Below are 25,687 nucleotides of genomic sequence, written 5' to 3' on the forward strand. Positions count from 1 at the left end.
CTCTCTCTCTCTCTCTCTCTCTCTCTCTCTCTCTCTCTCTCTCTCTCTCTCTCTCTCTCTCTCTCTCTCTCTCTCTCTCTCTCTCTCTCTCTCTCTCTCTTTTTGTAATGTAATGATGATCAGCTTTTATTTTATGGGTTAATTTTTCCTTTAATTACTGATCACTATCTCTGTTTTTTAAGCTTCTTGAGGAGCTGTCTGTAATGTCCACAAATGAAGATTATTAGTGGTTCGATACACCCAAAGCACACAATTCTCTAATAGCTCTCTTTATCTTTGTAATTAATACTGAAGTCTTTTGTAGGAAGTATGTGCTCTTGCAAAGGAATCTAATTCATTGCATAAATTTGTTAATGACAAGTGGGAGCAAAAACAGAGTGATCAAGATTATTGGTTTAGATTATATTTGAGCTACCTATTTTGTCAGATGTCCAACTTTGATGGATTGTGGACACATCATTTTTATGTCTGATCTCTTTTAGTTTGGAAAGTCATTAGTGGGATTAATTTGTTTTGGTGTTGAGGGAAAGTCAAGATGGCAGTGGGCCACATCCATTACATTTGGTAATGGACTGGAAAAGCGATAACATCCTCTAAGCACATCCTTTTGGAAAAAGCAACCCCCCCTCAACCGCCCCAATTTACACAAAGATAAAGGCCCTCCAGTACCTAGAATGTTAAAAGCATTGGTCACTTTGGTTCTTTCTCAAAAAAATTAAAAGATGAAAGGTGTAGAAAAAGGCTGTGGGAATTTAAACTCACTTTAACTTAAACTTTAATTTTCCTCCATTAGGCACTTAAAATGGGATTGGTTAAATTTTACAGGATTTCTGGGAGGTATAAGGACGTCAGTAGGTGTGTTTGATATTATGCAGCACCGCAGGAACCGACAGCCAAAAATACCTCAAGGTATCATAAGAGCAATTTAAGAAATCATACAGAAGAGTCTGCTTTCAGATCAGTCTTGCGGTACTTTGATGTCATCCGCATAAAGTCAAACACATGTATTTTTACATTTAAATGCCCCTAAACGTCATCGAACAAAACAAACTGTGATTGGTTGCTTTGGATGTCAGTCAGATGGCCACTTGATCAGTCGTTGGCCAATGAAAGCTGCTATAGACTACTACTGAACCTCTGCCGTCAGTCTGGATATGCGAGACCACGTTCTCCCTAATGTGATTTTTCTGCATTTCATCATTAGTAGGAAACATGCTGCGGTGTATGAAATGACTTTATAGAAGTTATTCCAGTAGATTGTGTTGGTATGAATAAATAGAGGACTCAAATGGCTGCCTTTGCCATGTGTCTCTCAGTTGGACGGAAGGCGTGCTGTGTCATCACATGGGTTATGTTATTAATGATGCCTCTCACGCTCCATTTCCTCAACTAACTCTCAGCATAGACTGTTAACGCCATGGTTTCATGTGTTACTCTTCAACATGAGCTGTCAGACCACTGTAAGCACTTGAAAAGCAGGTGAATCTTTATCACCATATGTCACTGTAGTTGTTCTCTTCCAAATTTTTTATTACACCAGAACTATTATTTAGAAATTATGCATTGCATTGCCAAAACTTTTACTCATTACTCATACTAATTAACTGGTTTCACATTTTCAGCTAATGCTTACATTGGCATCACTAACTTAAGCCCTTTTCGGACAGGATTAGTTTTACCAGGGTTATTTTACTACAGGACGTCTGTAATATTGATGGTCAGTGGATTACACCGGTTTATCTCAGTAAAACATTCTAAAGTGGAAGGGGTAACTCGATTACACATCGCGTCATCTCCTTCGTCGTCACATGCACATGTTGCTTCCTCATATCACATGATGTGCAAACACGCAACATGGCGCAGACAAAAAAAACTCTAAATTGGACCAGGGAACAGTTAAATTTTGGTTTGGGTAGAATGTCAGTTTTAGAAACACTCCTGTGCCTCAGAAACAGTAGTGATTTTTACCTTTTTTTTAAGTCTGTGTAATGGTGTGCAGAAACTGACTTTTTCCACCGCCTAGAATGCAAGTGAATGCTTCTATTGCGCTTCTATAAAGGGTATGCACGTGACATCACCTTCGGCGAAAGTGACTGCGGTTACGCCCACTGAGTGGTAAAAAGTCTGAGCGACAGCATTATCATAGTGTGAAAAACGCATTTAAAATGGGAAAAGTAGTTGTGTGATCGACTGTGCTTAACAGATTTAACAAAAATTAGGAGCGGTCTTTTTCCAGACTGCAAAAAAAACACTCAAAGGAGAAGTAAATCAGTAGCAGTAGCCATATGTCAGGTATGTACAATTTTAAGAAACAAAATCCTATAAAACCTACACCAATAAATAATCTTATTCTGTGTTATTGCAAAGTTTTGTCATTGAGTCTTTATTAAAAAACATCCATTATGATGAACCTTGTGTTCTACAAAGGTGGGATGCTTTAAGTGTGTTAGGTAAGACAACATATATGTTTGGCAAGTTGTTAGGGTCACTGTCAAGACCAACTAAATTCATAATAGTCAGTTTTACTGGCATTTTCGCAGCAGCCGCCAAAAAACCCCGGCATTTTGTTGAATGTTTTGCCACTCAACAGGGCGAGCTCAGTCATGGTCACGTGAAAAAGTGACATTTTTCATACCCTCTACATTTGAAAAAAAAAAACTTGCTAAATTACAGGAAATTTATGTGTATATTTACAGCTGGTCTATTTGCACGGGATTAGTATTACCTGAGGTAATTTTTTTTACAGAAGGTAAAAGTTACTGTCATCTTTACCGACATTGTCTGTAATGATTACTGATAAAAATTGCTTAACCCCACCTCCCTATGTAAAACTAATCCCGCCTGAATAGTGGTTCTGTCATAGCATGGCACCGTGGTGTAAAACTGTGGTGTAAAATCCTTGAAGCTTTGTTTCAGTGATAGTGGAAGTTGTTAAAGCACTGAATCAATGAAAACTTTTTTTTAATTCATAGATTTTGAAACAAAATGTTCAACGTTAAGATTAGTTTTTTTATGCATGTACCAATTTCAGGTAATCATCCTTGGGTATACGTTGTTTAGGGAAGGAAAGTGTCTTTACATTCAGCGAAGCTTGTTTCAGTCGGCATAGATAGGATAGCACATTTTGTCGGAGTCTACATGTCACAGACACGCCTCCTATTCTCTCTTCTTTGAACACATTTACATTATAATCCCTCTCGGCTTGTATATTGTTGGTTCAGAAGCTTGTATATGCATTTAGGTTCTTTGTGAGCTTCTCTAGATAAGCTAAATGTGACACAAAATGGAGCTTGATGTATAATCGGCCTAGACACATAATACAAATGAAATGGAAAATGTGTTCTGAGTTTGAAAGGAGATGTGTGAGCTGAATGCAGAGGAGGCTGAGAAGCGATGGTTTGTTCTGATTGGATGGCCCTTGATGACTAGGAAGCAGCCAGAGAAAATATTGCAATTGTTTGCAACACCGATCAGGTGTAAAAACAAGGCTTTGCCAATGCTTTTTAAGGAGTGAGGAGGTGTCAGGTGCTACATTGTGCTCTTACAGAAAGCTGTTTTTGTCATAGCTGTTGTTTATAGTTTGGTTTGTTTCTTTTATTTGTTCTTTTAGGAGTAGTTCAAGCTGGATATTTTTCTATGTGTGTGGGGGTCACAAAAAGAGACAAATGTTTATTTGTGGTAGTTGTAGTTTAGTGTGTTAAGACTGGTGCTGAGTACAGTACATTGCAAATACCCTTTGGGCATGAGAAGGTCGGTTGGAATCAAAGTTTTTAAGTTTGTGACCTGATACACACACTCACAAACACACACACACAGCCCCTGAGGTCATTAAAATTTGATGTTTTTTTGGAAACACTACTGAAGCATTATCTTATGTTTTTCTGGAAAGGATAGCTGATTTGATTTAAGAACACCCAAGTGACTTTTGATTTCTAGACTGGACTATAAAATCTTAAAGGTAAAGGCAAATACATTACAGTATCTGACTTTTTTGAAAATACCTTCAACCCTGTTTTCACCTGTAACAGGTGATATTGAAGTCCCCAGCCATCAAGAAAAGTTTTTGGCAATATGATAAATATAATGTTTGAATTATGATGTTTGTATATTTCTGCCCTACAGGGATGCTCCTGGTCAGTAATTTTTGTGGATCTGGATGCTCATAACAGAAACAGACAGACACTGTGCTCTCTGTTGCCCAGGGAGTCTCGTTCCCATGTGAGTATTGTTGCCTACTGTGTATAAACATACTACTGATCCTTATTAAATGGGTCACATTGTAGTTCTTGTTTTATACATTTGTCCCCAACGGTCCATTTATAATGTTAATCAGGGTTTCCTACAGCAAGAAATGTCAATGTTTTAACCTCTCTCTGATTTCCTAATTCATGAAAGCTGTTTAGTGGCTGTCCATTCTTCAATAACAGCTTCCTTTCAAAGCCTACATTACATTGTGATATTACATTATTGATTCACAAAACATTGATGCGATCGTGGATTGTGTTAATAAATGTCAGCACTTATATGCAGTGCTGATTATATAATGTTATGCACCGCTACTACACACAGAAACAATACAAAGTTTGGCAGACTTTTCCCATATTTTACTAGAAACACAACTGGACTTTGTATCCAGTTTCCATTGTATTTTTGGGGTGTTGAGGAAGATTGCATCTGTCCTTGCTGCTTATTACTTTAAAACAAATAGAAAATTGTTCCTAAATCTGTTTTGCATCTTACTTTCAACCAGTAGTTCATTTTTTACAGAAACCAGTAGATGGACTACATTTTAAAAAGAAGATTTAATTTCTTCTGAAGGATAGATAAAGTGTAACAGCACATGTACTGTACTGTATCCATCAACCCGCATAATGTCCCTCCCATCCTTTGCAATGCGCATTACCATTGCATAGTCCCCATGCTTTGCGGTAATTCAAATGGGGACTAAGTGGTTTCAGCCAAAGAGCAGGTAAATTACTTTAATTAGACCATATTAAAGGAGTACATTATGCAGAAATGTTCCTCTTTTGTAAGTTGAGTGAGGAGGTGAGGCTGTTTGATTTCATTGCTTGAAGTGTACACGCGTATGTGTCTCATGTATTAAAGCCTTTCGATGTCTCTGACTAATGTGTTATTAAAGCTCGAGAAAAATAGACCGTTCTCAGATCGAGAGTGGTCACTTAACCCTGGTTCTCTTTAATATTATCTTTAATAGAGGAGCAGTCAATGTCCGTTGCTAACGCAAGCACTGTTTTGTCATGTAGAACACAGATTCTGCCCTCCTGCCCTGTATCAGCTACCCAGCTTTCGCCGTGGATGATGATGCTCTGTATTCCCAGACGCTGGACAAGATTGTCCGCAAGCTCAAGGGCAAGTACGGCTTCAAGCGCTTCTTACGTGACGGCTACAGAACGGCCAATGAGGACAAAAACCGCAAGCACTACAAACCTGCAGAGATGAAGGTTAGTGTGCTTAGCATATCAGAAGGTGGAAAAATTAATGAAACAAACAGAATGAGGGTGAAATAAACAAGCTTTCATCAGGCACATATTCAAGTCTTTTTGGTTTAAGTAATGATAAGCCTCAGGTCTAGCCCTATCATTTGCGAAATAGATTTTGCTATATAGGTTAGCAACAGATCCAATAAATGACAATTCTTGTATGCATCTTTTAATCTGGTGTAGATTTACTTATCAGTCTTTCAGGAGAATGCGAGAGCTGTGGGTAAAGCAAATCCCATTTGATTGGGTTGTACTGATAGGATATTAACTCGGAACAGAATTAGCCTGGGAACATGCTGCGTCTGATTCTGAAACCTGAAAGGGGGATATTTAACCCACAGCAAATCATCTCATCAGATGCAGGGCCTGACCTCCCACGGTAAACAATCCCACATAAAGCAGGAAACAGAAAGAGAAAAGGATCTTTATTGGGGCCAAATACGTACATGAGCTTTTGCACCCATTCTATAAATGCATGACCTGTCAAAAGATATAAAAAAAAAACATTAGACTTAAAGGGGACAGAGAATGAAAAAACATTTTTACCTTGTCTTTGTTCAATAATGGTAGTCTTCCCGCATTCATGAACATACAAAAAGTGCAAGACATGCTAAACATCTCAGTCTCATAGAAATCCCTCTTTTTGAAATGTCAGCCATTTTTGTCTACAGATCACATCACAGAACAAGGATAAATACCCCGTTCAATCATTCTATGTCACCTTTAAATGTTTGTCAGATCATAGTTTTGTATGCAGAATACAGTTCTTATGCCGGGTAACTCCAAAATATTTTTTAGATCTTAAAAAATATTTCAAAAAGTGATAGACCACAAACATGATAAAACATCCTAGATTTAACCATTTTGCTCCTGTGCCATAATGTGTCAAAGACAGCACACCACACACGAACAGATCTTTCAACCAGAGTCTCGACTGTGAACACAGGAAATCTTGCAAAATCTCGCGAGACTTCAGAATATGCCTGGCGGACGATATGCTGGAAGAAATTTCAACGATGGTGTTTGGAATTATTTTCACAGAAAATTCCAAGAATAAAAAAAATGGTTTGTGTAAGGTCGTGGAGACAGGAGGAACATGGTCTGTTCACTTTGCATCAACTTAACTTTGTGCTGCGCCATGACTGCTTCAGTCTTCCATCATCTCGCTATATGATTGGATATTGTTTCGTTTCACGTGATAATCTCAAGAACATGCTGCGTTTGTCCTCTGGGTTCCCCCCACACATCAGGATTTCTGATCTTAAATATTAAACATGTTTAATATTTACGATTCGTGATCGGGGGGGCTCAGACATCCTTCCAATCAGGTTCAGACACTCTTAACACACCTCACACCAAGGGAAAATCGAATAAGATAATCTGTAGAACCATCAAGATAATCGTGACATAGCTAGGATTGTCAGAAGGGGGGAAATCGGCCCAAAATCTGCCCCATTATTTTTTTTTATGATACAAGTACATGCTAAAGTACCTTAGTAAATATGAACAAATGTAACTCTGTTTATAAAAAATCTAGTTTAATTTAATTATGAGATAATAAGCATTAATGTTTCATTTCAGTCACTAACTTCACATTGATTTCAATCTTTGACAGGGCCTTACTCCGTCAATATTAAAGATAACAAAATTTTTGTTTACATTATGTTGGATGATTTTATGTAGAAAAAAGTAAATCACAAAAATGATTCAGCTGGGTATTCACAGACTGAGTCACATTGTGTTACAACGTAATACAATCACTATAACATGGTACAGCCACAGTTATGTTGTTAGTTTGTTAAGCTTCTTGATTCACAAATAAATGAATCAAAGAAGCGATAGCTGTGAATGATATTTTAGATATTTTTATGTTTTAGCCTGTCATGCTCCGAGTCAGATTCAAGATCTTCTGCATGATTGGAGTTTTCATTTTATTGAACCTATAACTAAGTTATGATGGCAGAAGCTAGTAAGGCAGACTTACTAAATAAAAGTGGTAGATGAAGCCAAAGACCCATGGGGCTACTTCTGAGTAGACCTCAGTATCTTTCCCATACAAGAGACATAAATTTAATATGTGTGCCTTCCACCCCGTCTTTATCTCTTTGCTGCATTTCTCTGGGTGGTTATTAAATTGTCATATAAAAAGTAAAATAGATGTTTACTGTCAGTTTTATACCGTGTTTACTGTAAGCCTGGCTGGCCAACCAGTGTTAAAAGACCAAAAGCACATTTGAATTCAATTCGGTTTCAGTTAGGTCATTTTAGACAAGATTAATTTAGTTACTTTCTCATACGTTTTGAAAGATGGCTGCAAGTACTTCCATTTTGGTCCTGAAACAGCTTATGTGAGATATGCCAATGATGCGAGACCAGTTCGATTAACAGCCTTTATTTCATTACATCCTAATCTCTCGCTCTTATCTCCTAATGCCACTGTGATTGTCTGCTGAGATTGCCAGCGGAGATAGAGAAGTCTTAATTACATTTGGGAAAGGTTGAGAGACTTTTTGTTTCCCGTCAGCCATCAAAGTGTGTTTTATGTTTTGTAGTGCTTAAGCGGCTCACAGGATTTCTGGTTCTAAAGGCAGATCATTTGAATTGAGGTTGTCATATAATTGGCAGCAATGAAAAGAGGATTGTGGAATTGTATTAGGAATGTTTCATGTTTTGAATAATGAGAATTATGCGAATGCTCACAGACTATATAAGTTTTAATTGCAACCCGAATTGTGGGTTGCTAAATGCAGAATGACTGCATGTTATTAAACAACATCAAATAGCACCACAGGGACAAAAAGGCCCACCCAAAATAGTTTGTGTTTATCCATATTTGTTTAGTGGGATATTATTAATATGAATGTTTCTGATGGATTACTCACAATCTGCCCACACGCGTACACTGCAGCCTTATCATTTTAAATATCTGCTCGAAATGAAATGCTCTCTATGTTTTATAGAGCTTCAGTAAGCACTTAATCGTTGCAGCTTTTTTGCCTTTTAAATGAATGCGATGAAACGAGCTGCAGTCACATAATTTGAATTAATCATTGCTTTTTCACACTCGCGAACCATCTCTACATCTGAGTTGATTTTAATTTCAAACCCAAGTGATTCATGACCCAGCTCGAGGGAGAGGGAGATGGAGCACTATGGCTTTTTAATGGAGTTTCTGCTTGGCTGCTATACTGATACTTTATTTTCGACATAATTGTTTTCTGTTTTCCTGAACTGCCATAAACAGAGGTTGTCTGGCATTTCTTCTCAATGGATTGAATGGTTTCCTATTTTATGAGTTTGTGTTTGACTGCAGGTAGTGGATTAGTCAAATTAGGGTTTATGTGGAAATCATGATTTTCTAATCATTTAAAACTTAGTTTTAAGCCGATTTCAATCTAGCAGTCGTAATGAAATTCAGAGTAAATCAGTGGTATATGAATACTGCCAGTTACAGTATACACACAGTGTTTCCATGTATCTTAAAGGGCCAGGCTTACAATACTATAATTTCAATTAGCTACAGTGGTCTTTGTGACCCTGCCTGTGAAAACAAAGTCATTTTCTGAGATTTACTGTTTTCTACATAAAATCATCCTACATAATGTAAAGAACATTCTGTGAAAAAACAACCTTGATATTTTTAATATTGACTGAGGAAGGTCATGTCAAAGATTAAAATCAGTGTGAAATTAATAGTTGAAATTAAACTTTGATGAGTGGTGATAGTTAAATAGAGTCAAGTTGTCCAATCACAGTGGAGAACGGGCGGGACAAATACCACACCAACCAACCTGTAGGGGAGAGTGGAGCACAATCTAATGCTTTTGGTTTTGGCTCAATCATTAAAAAATATTTGATTAATTGATTAATTTTACTTTTGCACAAGCAACACACACTTCTCTGCTACAAATGACCATTTGAAGTTTGTTTCTAGTACCATTCTTGGACAATTACACCAATCATGACAGAAGTGCAAACATTACAACTTACCCCATACAGTAGGTGGGGTTAATTGTAACAGGCAGGTGGCTAGTTGTTACACTTGCTAAAAATTAAGTTTGCAGCCAAATATTTCAATAATATTTTGTTTATATACTTGAAGTGGATATTGTTTATATATCTCTCTATAATAGAAAGGTCTCTACACTAGTCATCCCTCATCTAACCAATTATAAATATATACAAATGTCTAAATATGTGAAAAAAGCAGCACAATTATGACAAAAAAATTTTTTTATATGTGATCCAGTCTGTAAAAAACATACTAAAGTCTAAAAATCAAATTCTGAGATGATGAAAATCAAAGTATGATTTTAGCCATTAATTTCATTATGATTTTAATCTTTGACATGACCTTATTCAATCAATATTAAAGATATGAACAAAAATAAATATTGACACAATTTTTGGCACATTCATTTTGTTGTCAGCCAGAAATCATTCGTGTGTAGCCTATTTAAAACAACAGTCAAATTTACGCTAACGTTAGCTGTTTTCATATCGTTAGTGCTGTGGGGTTAGTTGTAACACAGCGTTACAACTTACCCCACCGGGTGATAATATTTTTAAGCCTACCAAAAAGTTGCTAAGAACTGCAGACATATTTCAAAATGATGCTATGTTTAAATCAACAAGACACCGATTAAGATGACTTAAAGGACAAGTTCGGTATTTTAGACTTAAAGCCCTGTTTTCAGATTGTTTATGGTCAAATAGAATTGGTTTGACTGAAATTTCGACATTTTCGGCTGCCCTGAGAATTTTCGCGTGTTTGTGTTTCAGCTCAGACCTCTACAATGGGTTAAATGGTGCACTGGAACAATCCTTCCTAAAATGCATTAAACTTTCGTTTACAAAGACGTGAAACTCACCGAGTGGTCAGGGGTGTTCACTGGTATGCTCACACAAAAACCGCTCCAAAAGACGCATTCCAACAGGTTTTATCGTAGTTTTTACCAACTCCATTGACATGTATTAGATGTGCTGTGAGGTACGGTATTACTCCGCGCCGGGAACTTTGTTTCTATTCTTGCAATTGGCAAAGGCGGATTAGCGCCACCACCTGGGCTGGAGTGTTTATTATTCAAGCTCTAAGCGGAAGAATGTACGGGTGTGAGGCGTTTGGGAAAATAGGTCCACAAGTTAACAACGAATGCTAAAACAGCTGTTGGAAAGCATCTTTTGCAGCGATTTTTGTGTGAGCATATCAGTGAACACCCCTGACCACTCGGTGAGTTTCACGTCTTTGTAAACGAAAGTTCAATGCATTTTAGGAAGGATTGTTCCAGTGCACCTATAAACCCATTGTAGAGGTCTGAGCTGAAACACAAACACGCGAAAATTCTCAGGACAGCCGCAAATGTCGAAATTTCAGTCAAAACCATTCTATTTCACCATAAACAATCTGAAAACAGGGCTTTAAGTCTAAAATACCGAACTTGTCCTTTAACATTGCTTTTGGTATCTTACAAACCAACTCAGAAACTGAAAAAACCTATGATAAAATTTTTTACTCACATGCCACCAAAACACTCGTTCATCAATAACTCTACGGAAAAACGTTATATCTTTCCATAAATGTGTGGCAGACCGTCTTTTGGCAGCGTGAAAACAATACGAGAAAAACAAATTGCTCAACTCACCGTGTTACAACTAACCTTGCGTTAGTTTTTACCCTACGCACCCCTACATCGTACGACATCTAATAAAAGCAGAAGTATTACAGTACATATCTGAAGAAACGCTGCCACAGTTAGCATTGCCTAGCGCTTTTTGACTGGACGCTTTTTGGACTGGAAATGCTTTTGGTGGACACAGGGACTTTCTGTGCATGTTATTTACATGTTGTTCAGCTTAAAGATATATCAGATATTGGTGGTGACTAATAATAATAATTATGTCCTCAAATTTGAATTACATGGTAATGACACCTAATATATACTGTGTCTGTCCTCTGATTTTTTTCAGCTCTTTGATGGGATTGAGTGCGAGTTTCCAATTTTTTTCATCTATATGATGATTGACGGTAAGATTGATGTTATTATACCGCAGTCTATTTGAGATAATTCATGTAAATGTTGTGCACTTTAGAGTTTGCATATCGATGTTGCACTTAAAGCTTTCATCTCTAAGAGCAGTGAAGCAGCGTTACTGTATATACAGTAGCTGTAATGTGTTTCAAAGTAACTTCCCTTTTATTCACCTTTTATTCAGGTGTGTTTCGAGGAAATGATGCTCAAGTCAAAGAATACCAGGAATTGCTACAAACTGTCATTTTCCAGACTTTTGAGGGTAAGATGTGAAAACACGCACACACACATACACACACACACACAATAACGTCTTTTTGGACTGTCAGAGCTTGTCATCTTATGACGGACTCTGCATGCCAGCCAGTATCCTCAAGCCCCTGCCAATGACTGTTATTTTTCCATTACTCTTTATTAAAGTGGCCCTTTCGTATTCATCTCCTCCTCGCTGCGTGTGATTTCCTCAGACGGCTCTCACTCAAGTGCACAACAGCAGCGATGCTTATTATTTAAACAGACCAGAACGCGTCTGTTCCCCGCTGACTGACAAAAACAGCTCTCACGCTGTCTGACAGTCATTTAGATCGACACTCTTTAGAACTACATACACAATAACCAACTTAACTAGTTCAACTGTTTTCATGTGCTTGTTGTGAGCCACAGTAATACACTCACTTTTGTCGCCTGAATTAGAAAAAGGTGAATTTGGGACTAGGCTGGATGCAGTACTGTATATTCTGCTTTTGCAATTCTTAGTCAAGCTGTTTGTTTACTTTTCCTCAAGTGTTTTCTCACCTACTCAATAATAGTAATATTAATGACTAATAGGAAGTCAGACTCATTTAATTAAATCAGTTTGTTTTAATGAACCAGTTCCAAAAACTGAGTCATCTCATTAGGAATGCACTGAACCATTTTTTTAACTTACACAAGATGTCATTAAGACCTTGCATAATGAACTCTATTGTTTTTATTACCTTAGAATGCGCGGTTTTTATCTACATACGCTGTGGGTCCCCTTACATGGTTGTCGCCATTTTGCGCCACCGTGTTTCTACAGTAGCCCTAAATGGTGAAACTGCTCTAAAGGGCACTTTTCGTCCATATACTGTAAAAAATATCGCTAAAATCCAGAGCACCTTTAAATTGCATCTAATTTAATCCTACACAGGCCATGTCGTCATCCCAAAGTACTATTACGTTCCAGCCGACTTTGTGGAGGCTGAACAAAAAAAGCATGGCAGCCAGAAGCGCTTCCCCAGCAACTCAGGCCGGGATGGCTTGTTTTTCCTCTGTGGACAGGCTCTCTATAACATCGCTAAGCTGCTGGGTAAGTATCAGATCCATCCCCATGCGCACTTGCTTATCTAAGGGGTCAGTGCTGCTTTAAATTACACAGACACACAGTTAAAAGTGTTTACATAGATATTCTGTTATTTGTTCATGGAGTCACAATCCTTCTATGGAGCTAGAAGAGTCTCAATAAAGATAAATGAACACACTACATTCACATATGCACACACAGGATTCATAAATACACACGCAGGATACACAAATGCACACAAAATTCACAAATGCACACACAAAATTTAAGAAGCACAGAAGATTCACAAATGCACACAAAATTCATAAATACACAACCAATTCAGAAATGCAAACAACATTTACAAATGCACTCAAGATTCACAAATGCACAGGACAAGATTCAGAAATGTATTTCTGATGCACACACAAATATATCTTGATTTACAAACTGTTTTTGGTCTGTGAACTTTACTGCATTTGTGTGTGAATTTTGAGACTCCCCTGACTTGGCTCGACACACAAATGCCTTTTTTTAAACAGGGAAAGATCTGCAACCAATCAGATATCTCCCTTGTTTTAGCCAATCACAAGAACGCACCCCACGTGGGGGATTGTTTACTTATAAGCCAATCACATGACCTTTAAGCTGGTTTGCCAACCGCCAATAAAACCGAAGAAGAAGAAGTTTACACAGCGTGATATGCACGTGGTGCGGGCGCGAGCTAACGTTAGCGCGGTGGAGTTCTGTCTGTCAGTTGGTTGGTTGGTTGAGACCTCAACATGGCTTCTGGCAACCACAGGGGAGCGGTATGTAGAACTTAAAGTGTTTAGCTAGTTATCTCCTTGTTTATAATCGCCAAAAGCCTCAATTACAACTATCCATTTGTGCTTATTTTTTGTGCGTTTCGGACGTATGTTTGGACACCAAATACAGATAATCGTGATTACAATATCAATGTGAATAATCTGCAATTATTCTCAACCAACCAACTGACAGGCAGAACTTCACCGCGCTAACTTTAGCTCGCGCCCGCACCACGTGCATATCACGCTGTGTAAACTACTTCTTCTTTTTTGGTTTTATTGGCGGTTGGCAAACCAGCTTAAAGGTCATGTGACTGGCTTATAAGTAAACAATCCCCCACGTGGGGTGCGTTCTTGTGATTGGCTAAAACAAGGGAGATATCTGATTGGTTGCAGATCATTCCCTGTTTAAAAAAAGGCATTTGTGTGTCGAGCCAAGTCAGGGGAGTCTCAAAATTCACACACAAATGCAGTAAAGTTCACAGACCAAAACAGTTTGTAAATCAAGATATATTTGTGTGTGCATCAGAAATACATTTCTGAATCTTGTCCTGTGCATTTGTGAATCTTAAGTGCATTTGTAAATGTTGTTTGCATTTTTGAATTGGTTGTGTATTTATGAATTTTGTGTGCATTTCTGAATTTTGTGTACATTTGTGAATCTTCTGTGCTTCTTAAATTTTGTGTGTGCATTTGTGAATTTTGTGTGCATTTGTGTATGCTGTGTGTGCATATGTGAATGTAATGTGTGCATTTATCTTTATTGAGACTCTTCTAGCTCCATATCCTTCAGCCCACTCAAAGGAAAGACTAAGAGAGTCATTTGTATTAACAACTGAAATCACTTTGAACACAGTTGAGGAGGTGGTAGTCAAGTTATTAATTAACAGGTCAAGCTGAAATCTGTTTTATAAATTGCAGTAATTGTTTGCAATTGTTTGTGGTGTTAAATTCAGCCCTGCACCTCTTCCCACATCACAAGCACAATTACTGGCAAATAACTAAAACTAGCTTAAAGGGCGTGTTGCAGGTTAACCACCACTGTCGATTAATGGGTACATAAATCACTCAAGATATGTGTATAATTTTTAAAATGTCTCAAAAATGGTCTTAAAGAACACTTTTTTTACGTTTTTGGTATTAACGGTTTTTTACGCAATTCTGCGATGACGTCACGCTGGGGAGAAGTGGAGAAAGCCTCAGCCAGAGCCATAGAGATAGAGGAGACATTTATTGCTGTTTAATACTTACGTATACAATTTGGAAATCATATATACATCGTAGGAAATATATAATGTGTTATACTGCAAAGTTACCATGCTAATTATTATTTATGATATCTGTGGAGATAAATAAAACTTCGCAAATCTGCTGATTTGATCCATTCATGTCCTGACCACCAGGCTAGAGATTTTTAAACATCCTTTATCCACACTTACTAGTCTATCAAATAATATCTCAAATATATTGTTTTGTGAAATAAAAGGATGCTTTGTTATATTGTTTATGCGATTATAACGAATCACACGATCATTTTATACGCAGCAGTCAGCAGCTGCAGCACACTCGGATCCGACCGCATACATACTGTAATAAACAGGCGTTCGGCGGCTTTTTACATCACGACAGACTATGCCATTTGAGGAGGAACCGCTCATTGATCACCGTATTTTTATAAATCCTGTACATGTTTGGACGTGCCGAACAGGTTGAGCACTTTCATATACTTTGTTGAGCAGAGAGGCTGCACTTTGACCAGCGGGCTGCGGGAACCGGCGCACATCACGCCGCCAGACGGTGTTGTTAACTCGAAATGTATAACTATTATCAGATCGACCCACCGGGAAAGTCCCGACTCTGCCGATTGCCATTCCGCTACTGGCTGTAAGAAAGCGAGTGCGTTTGGGTCGCTGGTCCCCGCGAACAGATGTGACGTGGCTCACTCACCTTCCTGGATTAGAGACATGCTGCCAAAACCGTTTGTGCTGAAGATCGCATAAAGTTACACCCATTTCAGGCAGGATCATGGACCCCCTCAAGCCAGCATGCACGAGTATGTTAATTGTTTGTTTACTTTCTACACGAAGATATGCTAACGTTATGCTATCTGGCTGTCTGCCTATCTCTCTATACTAGCCTATCCGTCTGTCTGTCTGTCTGTCTGTCTGTCTATCTATCTATCTATTTATCTATAATCTGCGCTATCAGAACTGTACTTTACTCGTCTTTCTATAGTCATTCTCAATGCGGCTTTGGTAAATTCTCTCCCCAGCGTGACGTCATACAGTGCGTTGTGGGGGAAAGGAGAATCATTGCAAACCGCTGTACTTTTTCATACTTTTTCGGGTTTTGTGATACCCAACAACATAAAATACAATGGATAACACTTTAAATGGTTATTACACACAAGCAAGTTGCACAAATTCGTAAAAAAAAGAACCTGCAACACACACTTTAAGTATGCATTTTACCTAGAGATGCAACGATATATCGGCCAGTAATCGGTATTGGACAATAAAAGCCATTTTTCACACTGACGGCTATCAGTTTCAAAACAGCCGATAGTAGGGCTGTAACGTTTTGAACTCAAATAATGAATTTAAATGAATTCCGGTGAAATGCCGCCACATCCAAAAGCCAGAGGGTGCTCTCGTGCAGAAACTCCAATTCTGCCAGAGAAGAAGTAGAATTACAAACCCTATTCCAGGAACTGTCTAGAAGAATATTTATATCGCCGTTCTTCAGATTGTATTTTCATGATAATAAAGAATATTTTGAATGATTTTGTTTAATAAGTCATGCTTTTTTAAATGCACGTTATAAACGACTCCGCCTCATAATGATTTTAGATTGATAAGGACTTCTTAATGACCAAAAGCTGTGCATGAAACACAGAATCGCAGCCTTGCGATGAAGAATCGATTTTTAGACAGGTCTTTTTAATGGGACACACGATATATCGTTACAGCCCTAGCGATTAGTCATGGCCAATATATCATGTCAATCAAAAGAGAACATGAAAATGCAATGAATTTGAGCTATGTGTATAGAAATTGTAAAGAAACACATCTAGTTTAATGTTCAATATTAATCGTCATCATTTGAATGAATTATTTAGTTAATGCAAGTTAATATAACAACTAAATTATCGGTATCTGCAGATATCAGTTTAAATAATCGGCTATCGGTGGGAAAATGTAATATCGGTGCATCTCTAATTTTAATGTTTAGTCAGATTTATTGTTATTGACTTTTTATCAAGAACTATTAACCGATTTGAATCAGCCCCTCTTTGACACTTACCCCGTTTACTGGTTTACTGAGGGTTTACTTTATTGTCAAAGCCCAGCATTATATGCTGTACCAAAAATAATAAATGTAACAAGATTGAGCATTACTATTACTATAAATTGGGAAATGCAACACTCAAAATGGCTGATCTGGCAACAGAAGTACCGCCTTTTAGTTAAATGAACCAATCATCAGTCAATAAAGACTTACAATTTTCTGGCAAAGGGGCTTTTAAAAGTTGTTTAATTGTGATTTTAGCAGCTCAATTTGAAAGAGCTCTGTCTTTCCCCATTCAAGTAGATAGGACTTTAGTCTTGTATGACTAAAATATCTGCCTGTAGGCATTGCAAACATGGCCTAATGTGTTTTTAGCAATGTTACTGCACGTCCACTTCAATTAATATTGTGGGCAGTATATGCGTTGTGGTATAAACCACACTGTGAGGGTCTGCACATTAGTATTCTGTGAAAAGGGCTTGTTTTTCAGTCCAGTGTCTTTAGAGGAACATGCTAGTTTGAAACTAAGAGATTAGATAAAAAGATTTCTGATTCACATTTTGAAGAGTATTTTTTATATTTCATGTGAACTGACAAACAGTAATTGTTCCTTGTTTTGTGTTTGCGGTGTTAGCGGATGATTTGATCAGCCCTAAGGACATCGATCCCATCCATCGCTATGTGCCACGGCAGGATCAGAGGAACGTCAGTATGCGATATTCCAATTTGGTAAGCTGCCTTGTGCCACTCTCTGTGCTACTACATGACTGCAAAAATGTATCCAGCATACGTACAGGTGAAGGAGGCCTGTGTCTTTTTAATCTGTGTCAAAGCCACATTTATTATTTGCAGCAGGGATTTGCAGAAGTCCTTACATCTCCATATTAACACAAGTCTAAACCCCCACAGCTGACATTTTTCCTTGCAGATCTGTTAGTTTTCAAAGGCAGACCACAGTGTTCTTGATAAGAGAAACCTCCAGACAACTGCTGTTTCTTAGCGAACAGTAAGCCCTCTCTGCTGTCCCAGTTTACAGTATCTCTTCAATACAGCATCTGTTTATTCTGGTTTCTGTCTGTTAGATTTGTCATGTGATTTTTCAACCTGCCGGGAAGCTGTTTGTCTGTGGTCTTGTTATGGTGAATGCTTTTCTGTTATAAGTTAATATATTGCCTAGCTACTGAATACAGAATTTGTATTTGCAGTATATGGGGTGGGGTTGTATATACATACAGAATACAGTACATATATACATATTTGCTTAGAAATTGGAAACTAGTTTGAAAAGAATAGGTATTAATATTTTTTATTCAACAATCATTCCTCTGGATACAACATCCATACTGGAAGTAAAATGTAAAAAAATAATCAGTATATCCAAATAAATAAATTAAATGCACATTAAAATCATCATTGTTATTATAATGCAGCTTATATCACCAGCAAGATCATTGCAAATTTAAATCCATGAATATAATTTCACTAATATCGGTCTAGGAACCCAAGTCTGCATCATGGGGGTCTGATGAGAGGGCAGGTGTTGAGGGGCAGGAAGTTGTTTTATTCATGAGTGTTGCACCACTGAATGGGACACTGAAAGGAGCCTGGGCACTCTTAAGGAGGGCACTTCATATTACGCAGTAATGCACAACACGCTTGTCTTTTCGGTTTTGCATCAGTGGTGCACTTAAAGGCTTTAAGGCATGTAGCTTTGGCTGCTGTTTGTTAGCATGACGTGCGTGTGTATGTGACTGTGGAGGGATATAGCCATATAAAGTGTCAGTTAAGGGTTTTTATATATTACTGCCTGTTTTCGAGCATCTGCAATATTTATGCTTGCTTATTGCTGCTTACAATATTTATGAGTTGTTATGCGGTACATGATTGAAAAAGATTGCCAGTTTGTTTTTATGCACAAGATGTTCTTAGCTTATATTTGTCCTTCTAAGATTTCTTAAAGGAATAGTCTACTCATTTTCAATATTAAACTATGTTATTACCTTAACTAAGAATTGTTGATACATCCCTCTATCATCTGTGTGCGTGCACGTAAGCGCTGGAGCACGCTGCGACACTTCGATAGCATTTAGCTTAGCCCCATTCATTCAGTGGTACCAATCAGAGATAAAGTTAGAAGTGACCAAACACATCAACGTTTTTCCTATTTAAGACGAGTAGTTATACGAGCAAGTTTGGTGGTACAAAATAAAACGTAGTGCTTTTCTAAGCGGATTTAAAAGAGGAACTATATTTTATGGCGTAATAGCACTTTTGGGAGTACTTCGACTCGCCTGAAAAGTCCGCTCCCCTTCTCCCTCTCATAATGGGAGAGGGAGGGTGTTACTGCGTCGACTCGAGTCGAAGTACTCCCAAAAGTGCTATTACGCCATAAAATATAGTTCCTCTTTTAAATCCGCTTAGAAAAGCGCTACGTTTTATTTTGTACCACCAAACTTGCTCGTATAACTACTCGTCTTAAATAGGAAAAACGTTGATGTGTTTGGTCACTTCTAACTTTATCTCTGTTTGGTACCACTGAATGAATGGGGCTAAGCTAAATGCTATCGAAGTGTCGCAGCGTGCTCCAGCGCTTACGTGCACGCACACAGATGATAGAGGGATGTATCTACTCTTTTTAGTTAAGGTAATAACACAGTTTAATATTGAAAATAAATAGACTATTCCTTTAAAGGGCACATATTTCATTGCTAAAAAAACAACATTATTTTATGTATTTGGTAGGGCTGCACGATTAATCGTATTTTTATCATGATAACGATATGCGTGCCCCACGATTAATTAATGACAATCGTCGCGATTAATGTGCAAAGACCAAGCACAAAACACACGGTCTAGAATCAAGCAAAGTGTTTGTTATGGGCGGAGTCAGAGTAAACGGAGTGTTTCTTTGCAAGTGCAGTCTGTGTTAAGGCAGAAATACGTTAGCATCACGAGATTTACAGTCATTCGAACATAATGGCAGAGCAACAAGAAGAAAGTGCAGAAATAGGTGTTTAATTCCTAAAAAGGGTCATATAGGCCTACTCCATTGTTTGGATATTTCGGATTTGAGGAAAGTGATGTTGATCAGGTAAGTCACGAGTCTTGTGCAAACTGTGCTCCTGTTCCGTCCAAACCTGAAATATCAAGAGTTTTAAAAGCTGAATACAAGCCGCAACCATAAAAAATCCCCGACCATCCACGACACAGACAACAATAACGGATCGCGTATCATGTAAGTTAGCCAAGGATATGTGTCCAATAAGCACCGTGAGCAGCAAGGGGTTTAAAAAAAATATTGCCACATAAAAGGCATATCATAGGCATTTTTTATTCAAAAATGTTTTGTTTTTATTTTAGTTTAATTCTAATTTGATATACATATATATTAGAGCCCTGCATTTCAGCCTTTTTACGCCCATTGGGTCGGGTTTCGGACCAATTTTAACATCACAGTTGATATGCGGCCAGGCCTCTGGATTTATTTAGGCTTCTCCACCTTTATATATAATAATTTAATTAAAAGAAACGTTGAGACATTGATAAATTGTTAAAGAAAGACGTTTAGCCTATCGCACGAGTCCACTACGCACATTTAGAATGCACCTGTTACAACGGTGTTTAGCGTCTCCGCCAGCAGCAGGACCTTCAGTGCATCGGGGAATATGGAGAACTGAATAAAAACCTTAAATACTGTGCATAATCTATAAAAGACTTCTTTCTGTAGTCATGTAAAAAATGAGGTGTAAAGCCTTGAATTTTAATTGATGCAGAGCGAATGTGTAAGGTAAAGCAACCTGCATGTTTATTTCGTTTCATGTTTATTTAGTTTTGTTTTGATTCATTATTTTTCTGCACCCCGCCGTCTGCGAGCAACAAAGCAGCCCCCCTCCGCTTATAAAAAAAATAGTGTATTGATAATAAACATTTAAACTAACATTGTTATATGCTGAAAATATATATATTATATAGACGTTATTGTAGGCAAGTGAATTGTTGATTTGAGAGGCTCATTTGATCAAACAAGTTCTCAACATGACGTTAGCTGTCGGCCGCTAACCGCTTGGTCAGTATCAAAAACCTTAATTTAACAAACAAAAAAGGTTCTAAAATAAATAAAATATATTTTATAATTTTGACAGTTAAAACTGAACTGCTTTAATTGCTGCAATAGTCGTACAGCTGTAAGGAATCTGTGAAAGGAGTTATTTTTGTTATTTTTGTTATTTCTGCGGATTTCTTTTGCAAAATCTATGTGGAATTTTGCGGAATTATTTTAAATGTTTTAAAAAGATCTAAGAGAATGGGAGTTGTGGATATTACAAAACAATAAAATATTTTATAATATAGGCCTATAAAATGTATATAATATTATATACATGGCTGTAAAGTGTAATAAAAATACTGAAGTAAACAGAAGTTCTTCACTAAAAGAATGATCGTATTTTTAATCGTGATCAAAAGTTTGAGCAAAACAATCGTGATCATCATTTTTCCTGTGATCGTGCAGCCCTAGTATTTGGTATAATACAATGTGTTTGTGTGGTTTATGATTCAAAAAACACATTATTTTCCACATTCCGAAAATTTTTGTAGCTCCAGATTTCACTTTCTACCTGAAACGCGCAGATTTTGTACAAAACTAATTGATTTGAAAAGCGCTGTGTCCCTGATTGGCCAGCTTAAACTGTACGTTGTAATTGGCCTGAATACCTCTGACATCAGCCGGAAATGTGACGCTCATAACCTTGTTTGAAAGATTTGCTCACAATGCAGTGCTAACAGGAGTTAACTTACAGGCTCTGAGTCCGAAGCAGGAGGAATTATGAAAATGTCGGTCTTCTCTACTACACTACCAATCCCAGGAAGTAAACTGTTGCCTACAATTCGTTTGTAGAAAATAGATTTTTTTTGGCAACTTGTGTTATCGTTTATTTTGGTGTATATACCTTTTGCATATAATTAATATGTACTAATACACACCAAAGGAAATGTAAAAACATGAATCAGACCATAGGGGCCATTTAAAGAAATACTTAACCAAAAATCACTTTTATTGTTTTCTCTCATATTGTTTATAAAATTTAGATAGGCCTACATTAGGCAAATTTTGAAGAATCTTCACACAGCTGTTTTTCTTCATGAAAACAAAGTTTGTCAAGCTCTAATATGCATAAAAAACCACTAGTGAGTAGTGGTTCTCAAACAGGGGAGCGTGAGATGGTGCCGGAGGTTTTGACATTTTTAAAAATGCATTTATTCATAAATTCTGTGCAATTAAATATCCGAAAAATAAGGCTACTAACCAACAGCACAAAATTGTATAATTTTATTGTTTTGTTTAATTCAAATTCTAGGTTTGAGATTGTTTTGTGGCTTAAATTTTCTTTGGGGAGGCCGCAAGGGATGCACCCTACACAAGGGGATCACACAACGAAAAGTTTGAGAACCATTGCCATATAGATATTTTTTATCCAGAACTTATCTGATATACAGCTCATCCTTAAATAACCTTTTTAAATTCTCATATGAAAAACAGGTTCTTTAGATATTTCAAAACTCTCCTTCTGTGTAAAGTGTTCCATACTTTCTCTGCCTTGTGCAGGCAGATCTTGATGCTGAACCATGCCCTTGCTTAGAGATTAGACAGCCTTTTCTTCTGATTGATGGATGTACCCCGTTTCAACAAAACACAGATGGAGTGCCATTTAAATTTAGAAACGATTGTTCAGCAGAGCAGCCAAAGTACAGGAAGCAGCCACATCGTTTTGCCTTTTAAACACTGCAAACAGCTTTTGAAATGTTTCTCTCGCTCACAAACATGAGCTCGGGTTAGATGCCTTTTGCAGTTACTTTGCTATAGTACTTTGATTCATATTTAATTTGATGCATTAGGACAAATGTATTCCAACAAAATGCAGTCCCATTGTTTTTGTTGGCTGTGCCCAATGACTGTATCTTTTGCTACTGTACTTTTAGGAGTGTATTATACTGGTTCCACATGAAATCTCCTGTCTGCATGTCTCGGCTGAGTCACATCATAAACACCCTGAAGGGTTGAGAATACGCTCCACAAATAAAGACATTACAAACAGTGAGGAGAGATCAGGGGTCGGATGACATGTATTTAGATGTCACGGGAGTCTGTAGGGAGACATGCGAAGATGCACAATACAGTACAAATTCTGTACTTAGTGTTTCATGGACACATCATAACAAGCCCTATTGTGCTTTCCATTGGAAAAGCTCATGTTTCACTTTAAAGAGCACCTATTTCATTTCTAAAAACAATGTTATTTTGTGTGTTTGGTATAATACAATGTGTTCGCATGGTTTATGGTTAAAAAACACATTATTTTCCACATACCGTAAATTTTTGTAGCTCCAGATTTCACTCTCTTCCTGAAACGCATAGATTTGAAAAGCTCTGTGTCCCTGATTGGCCAGCTAATCTGTACGCTGTGATTGGCCTGAATACCTCTGACGTCAGCTGGAAATGGGACGCTCCTAACCATGTTTAAAAGATTTGGTCACAATGCAATGCTAACAGGAGTTAACTTACAGGCTGTGAGTCCGAAGCGGGAGTAATTATGATAACGTCGGTCTTGTCTACATCACCAATAGGCGTTATGCCCAGCTGCACTACTTCCTGAACTTCAGCCAGCTCCTTGTTTCCTGTCTGCCATTATTGGACAAACTGATTAATCCAGGTGTGCCTGACCTCCGTAGTCACTAACAAACTGATTAATCTAGGTGTGCCTAACCTCAGTTGTCACAACAACAATAATCAGACACACCTGGATTAATCAGTTTGTCCAATAATGGCAGACAGGAAACAAGGAGTTGGCTGAAGTTCAGGAAGTAGTGCAGCCGGGCATAAAGCCTATTCTAGGAAGTAAACTGTTGTAGTCCAAGAAAACAGCTTTACGTTGGAGACGATAACGGTGTCATCATTTACAGTTGGGATTTGTACCTTTTGCTTACCGTTAACATGTACTAATACAAACTTACACACCAAAGGAAATGTAAAAAACGTGAATCGGACAATAGGTGTTCTTTAAATAACGTTAGTAGGTTCATGCAGAGTATTGTAAATAAAATTATTGTTATTTATATTTAATATAATTAAATATGATTAGTTGTGTCTATGAAAGGTCCTTAATCATAAATCTTAAAAAGTGTGTGTGTGTGTGTGTGTGTGTGTGTGTGTGTGTGTGTGTGTGTGTGTGTGTGTGTGTGTGTGTGTGTGTGTGTGTGTGTGTGTGTGTGTGTGTGTGTGTGTGTGTGTGTGTGTGTGTGTGCCTGGTAATCAATATGTTGTAGGACAGATAGTAATACCAGTTATTTTTTGACCTTGTGGGGACATTTTTTGGTCCCCATGAGGACACAAGCTTATAAATCATACAGAATAAAAATAGCAGAAAGTTTTCTGTGAGTGTTGGGTTTAGTGGTTGGGTTGGGTTAGGGGAAGGGAATAGAATATACAATTATTTAAGTATAAAAGTGATTATGTCTATGTAATGTCCCCATAAAAAACTGAAAAAAAAAATACAGTGTATGTATGTGTGTTAGAGAGTGAGGGACGGAGCGAGAGAGAGAGAGAGAGAGAGAGAGAGTGAGGGACGGAGCGAGAGCGAGAGCGAGAGAGAGAGAGAGAGAGAGAGAGAGAGAGAGACTTTGTGATCACTGAGCCCTGAAAAGGTTAATAGAAAATTTCCAGTGGCCGTCACACTGCACACGTTCACATACACACATAGAACTGAGTGTTCCGAAATCACCTGGGTTGTCCACCTCTGTAGTAACAGACACAAACAAAGCACTTCAGAGTGCAGAAAAGCGAGAGAGCGATGACGAGTCGAAAATATTAAAGACAGCAAAACAAAGTGGCCGTGTGTTTGAGCTGGCAGGATTGCATGCTCATGACTTTGCAGTAACATATTTGTTGATGGAGCTGAAAGTCATTTCTCAGAAGTCTGCAGAGGAGTGACAGATGTGTTGGAGGTTTATCTCAGACAGCCAGAAGAGGTGAAAATATCACTCATGTGTCACTTAATCATTTATTATACTGTACTTCCAGACTTTAGAATATGGGAATCCAAATCAAGTGTCGCCATGACGCCTTAACATCACTTTCCTTGGCATTAAACATATACCTTTCTGTTATTTCTTAATAAATACTAAAGCATTGTTTGGTGTCCAATTGACCAACAACTTAAAAACATGCAGCAGAAGAAAGCCTAAATCTGAAATTTTCTCAATATGTATGTTTCCCTGGGAATCAAACCCACAATGACCATTGGGATGCTAACTTAATGCTTACCCTATTAAGCTACAGGAACCAAACTATGCTGCTTGTATTTGACTGTTGGTTGCACGTAGCTTGCTTTATCTCTCAGGAGCTTTTTTAAGAATTTGTTTTGATTAAGAACAGGTGATGTCTGTGCATAACAATTCCCATTGGTTTTCTGTCTAACAGGGTATGTTTAAGTGTGCTTATGCGGCTGTGAGAGGCAGGGCATGCATGGTTCTCCCTGATTAGGTCCAACCAAACTCCCAAATGGCTTGTGTTTACTGAAAGGATGTTGTTTTGGCCCTGCGAGTACCAGAAGGAATGGTCAGTGATGCTTATAGGTACGTCATTTGCTGCAATGTCTTTAGCTTACTCCTAAAATAAAATGCTTGTTAGTGATGGCAGCGTTCAAAGCAGTGCTAGAACTTGACCAGAAAAAATAGGCTAGCTAAGCCATACAGTAGACCAAT

The 25,687-nt window shown here is 37.8% G+C and overlaps 1 protein-coding gene across 4 annotated transcripts in view; it reads left to right on the top strand.

Moving 5' to 3' along the window:
- The window catches only part of phkb (phosphorylase kinase, beta), a 75,534-nt gene that overhangs the window by 26,098 nt on the left and 23,749 nt on the right, over nt 1-25,687 (top strand). For all 4 annotated transcript variants that reach the window (XM_065289312.2, XM_065289311.2, XM_065289313.1 and 1 more), the window contains 6 exons: nt 4,123-4,218; nt 5,265-5,462; nt 11,469-11,526; nt 11,715-11,792; nt 12,702-12,860; nt 17,562-17,656. In XM_065289312.2, the coding sequence (XP_065145384.1) occupies nt 4,123-4,218; nt 5,265-5,462; nt 11,469-11,526; nt 11,715-11,792; nt 12,702-12,860; nt 17,562-17,656 (684 nt within the window). The remainder of the gene's footprint in view (nt 1-4,122; nt 4,219-5,264; nt 5,463-11,468; nt 11,527-11,714; nt 11,793-12,701; nt 12,861-17,561; nt 17,657-25,687) is intronic.

This window comes from Paramisgurnus dabryanus, chromosome 2, assembly GCF_030506205.2.
Source record: "Paramisgurnus dabryanus chromosome 2, PD_genome_1.1, whole genome shotgun sequence".
In the NCBI taxonomy this organism is placed as follows: Eukaryota; Metazoa; Chordata; class Actinopteri; order Cypriniformes; family Cobitidae; genus Paramisgurnus; species Paramisgurnus dabryanus.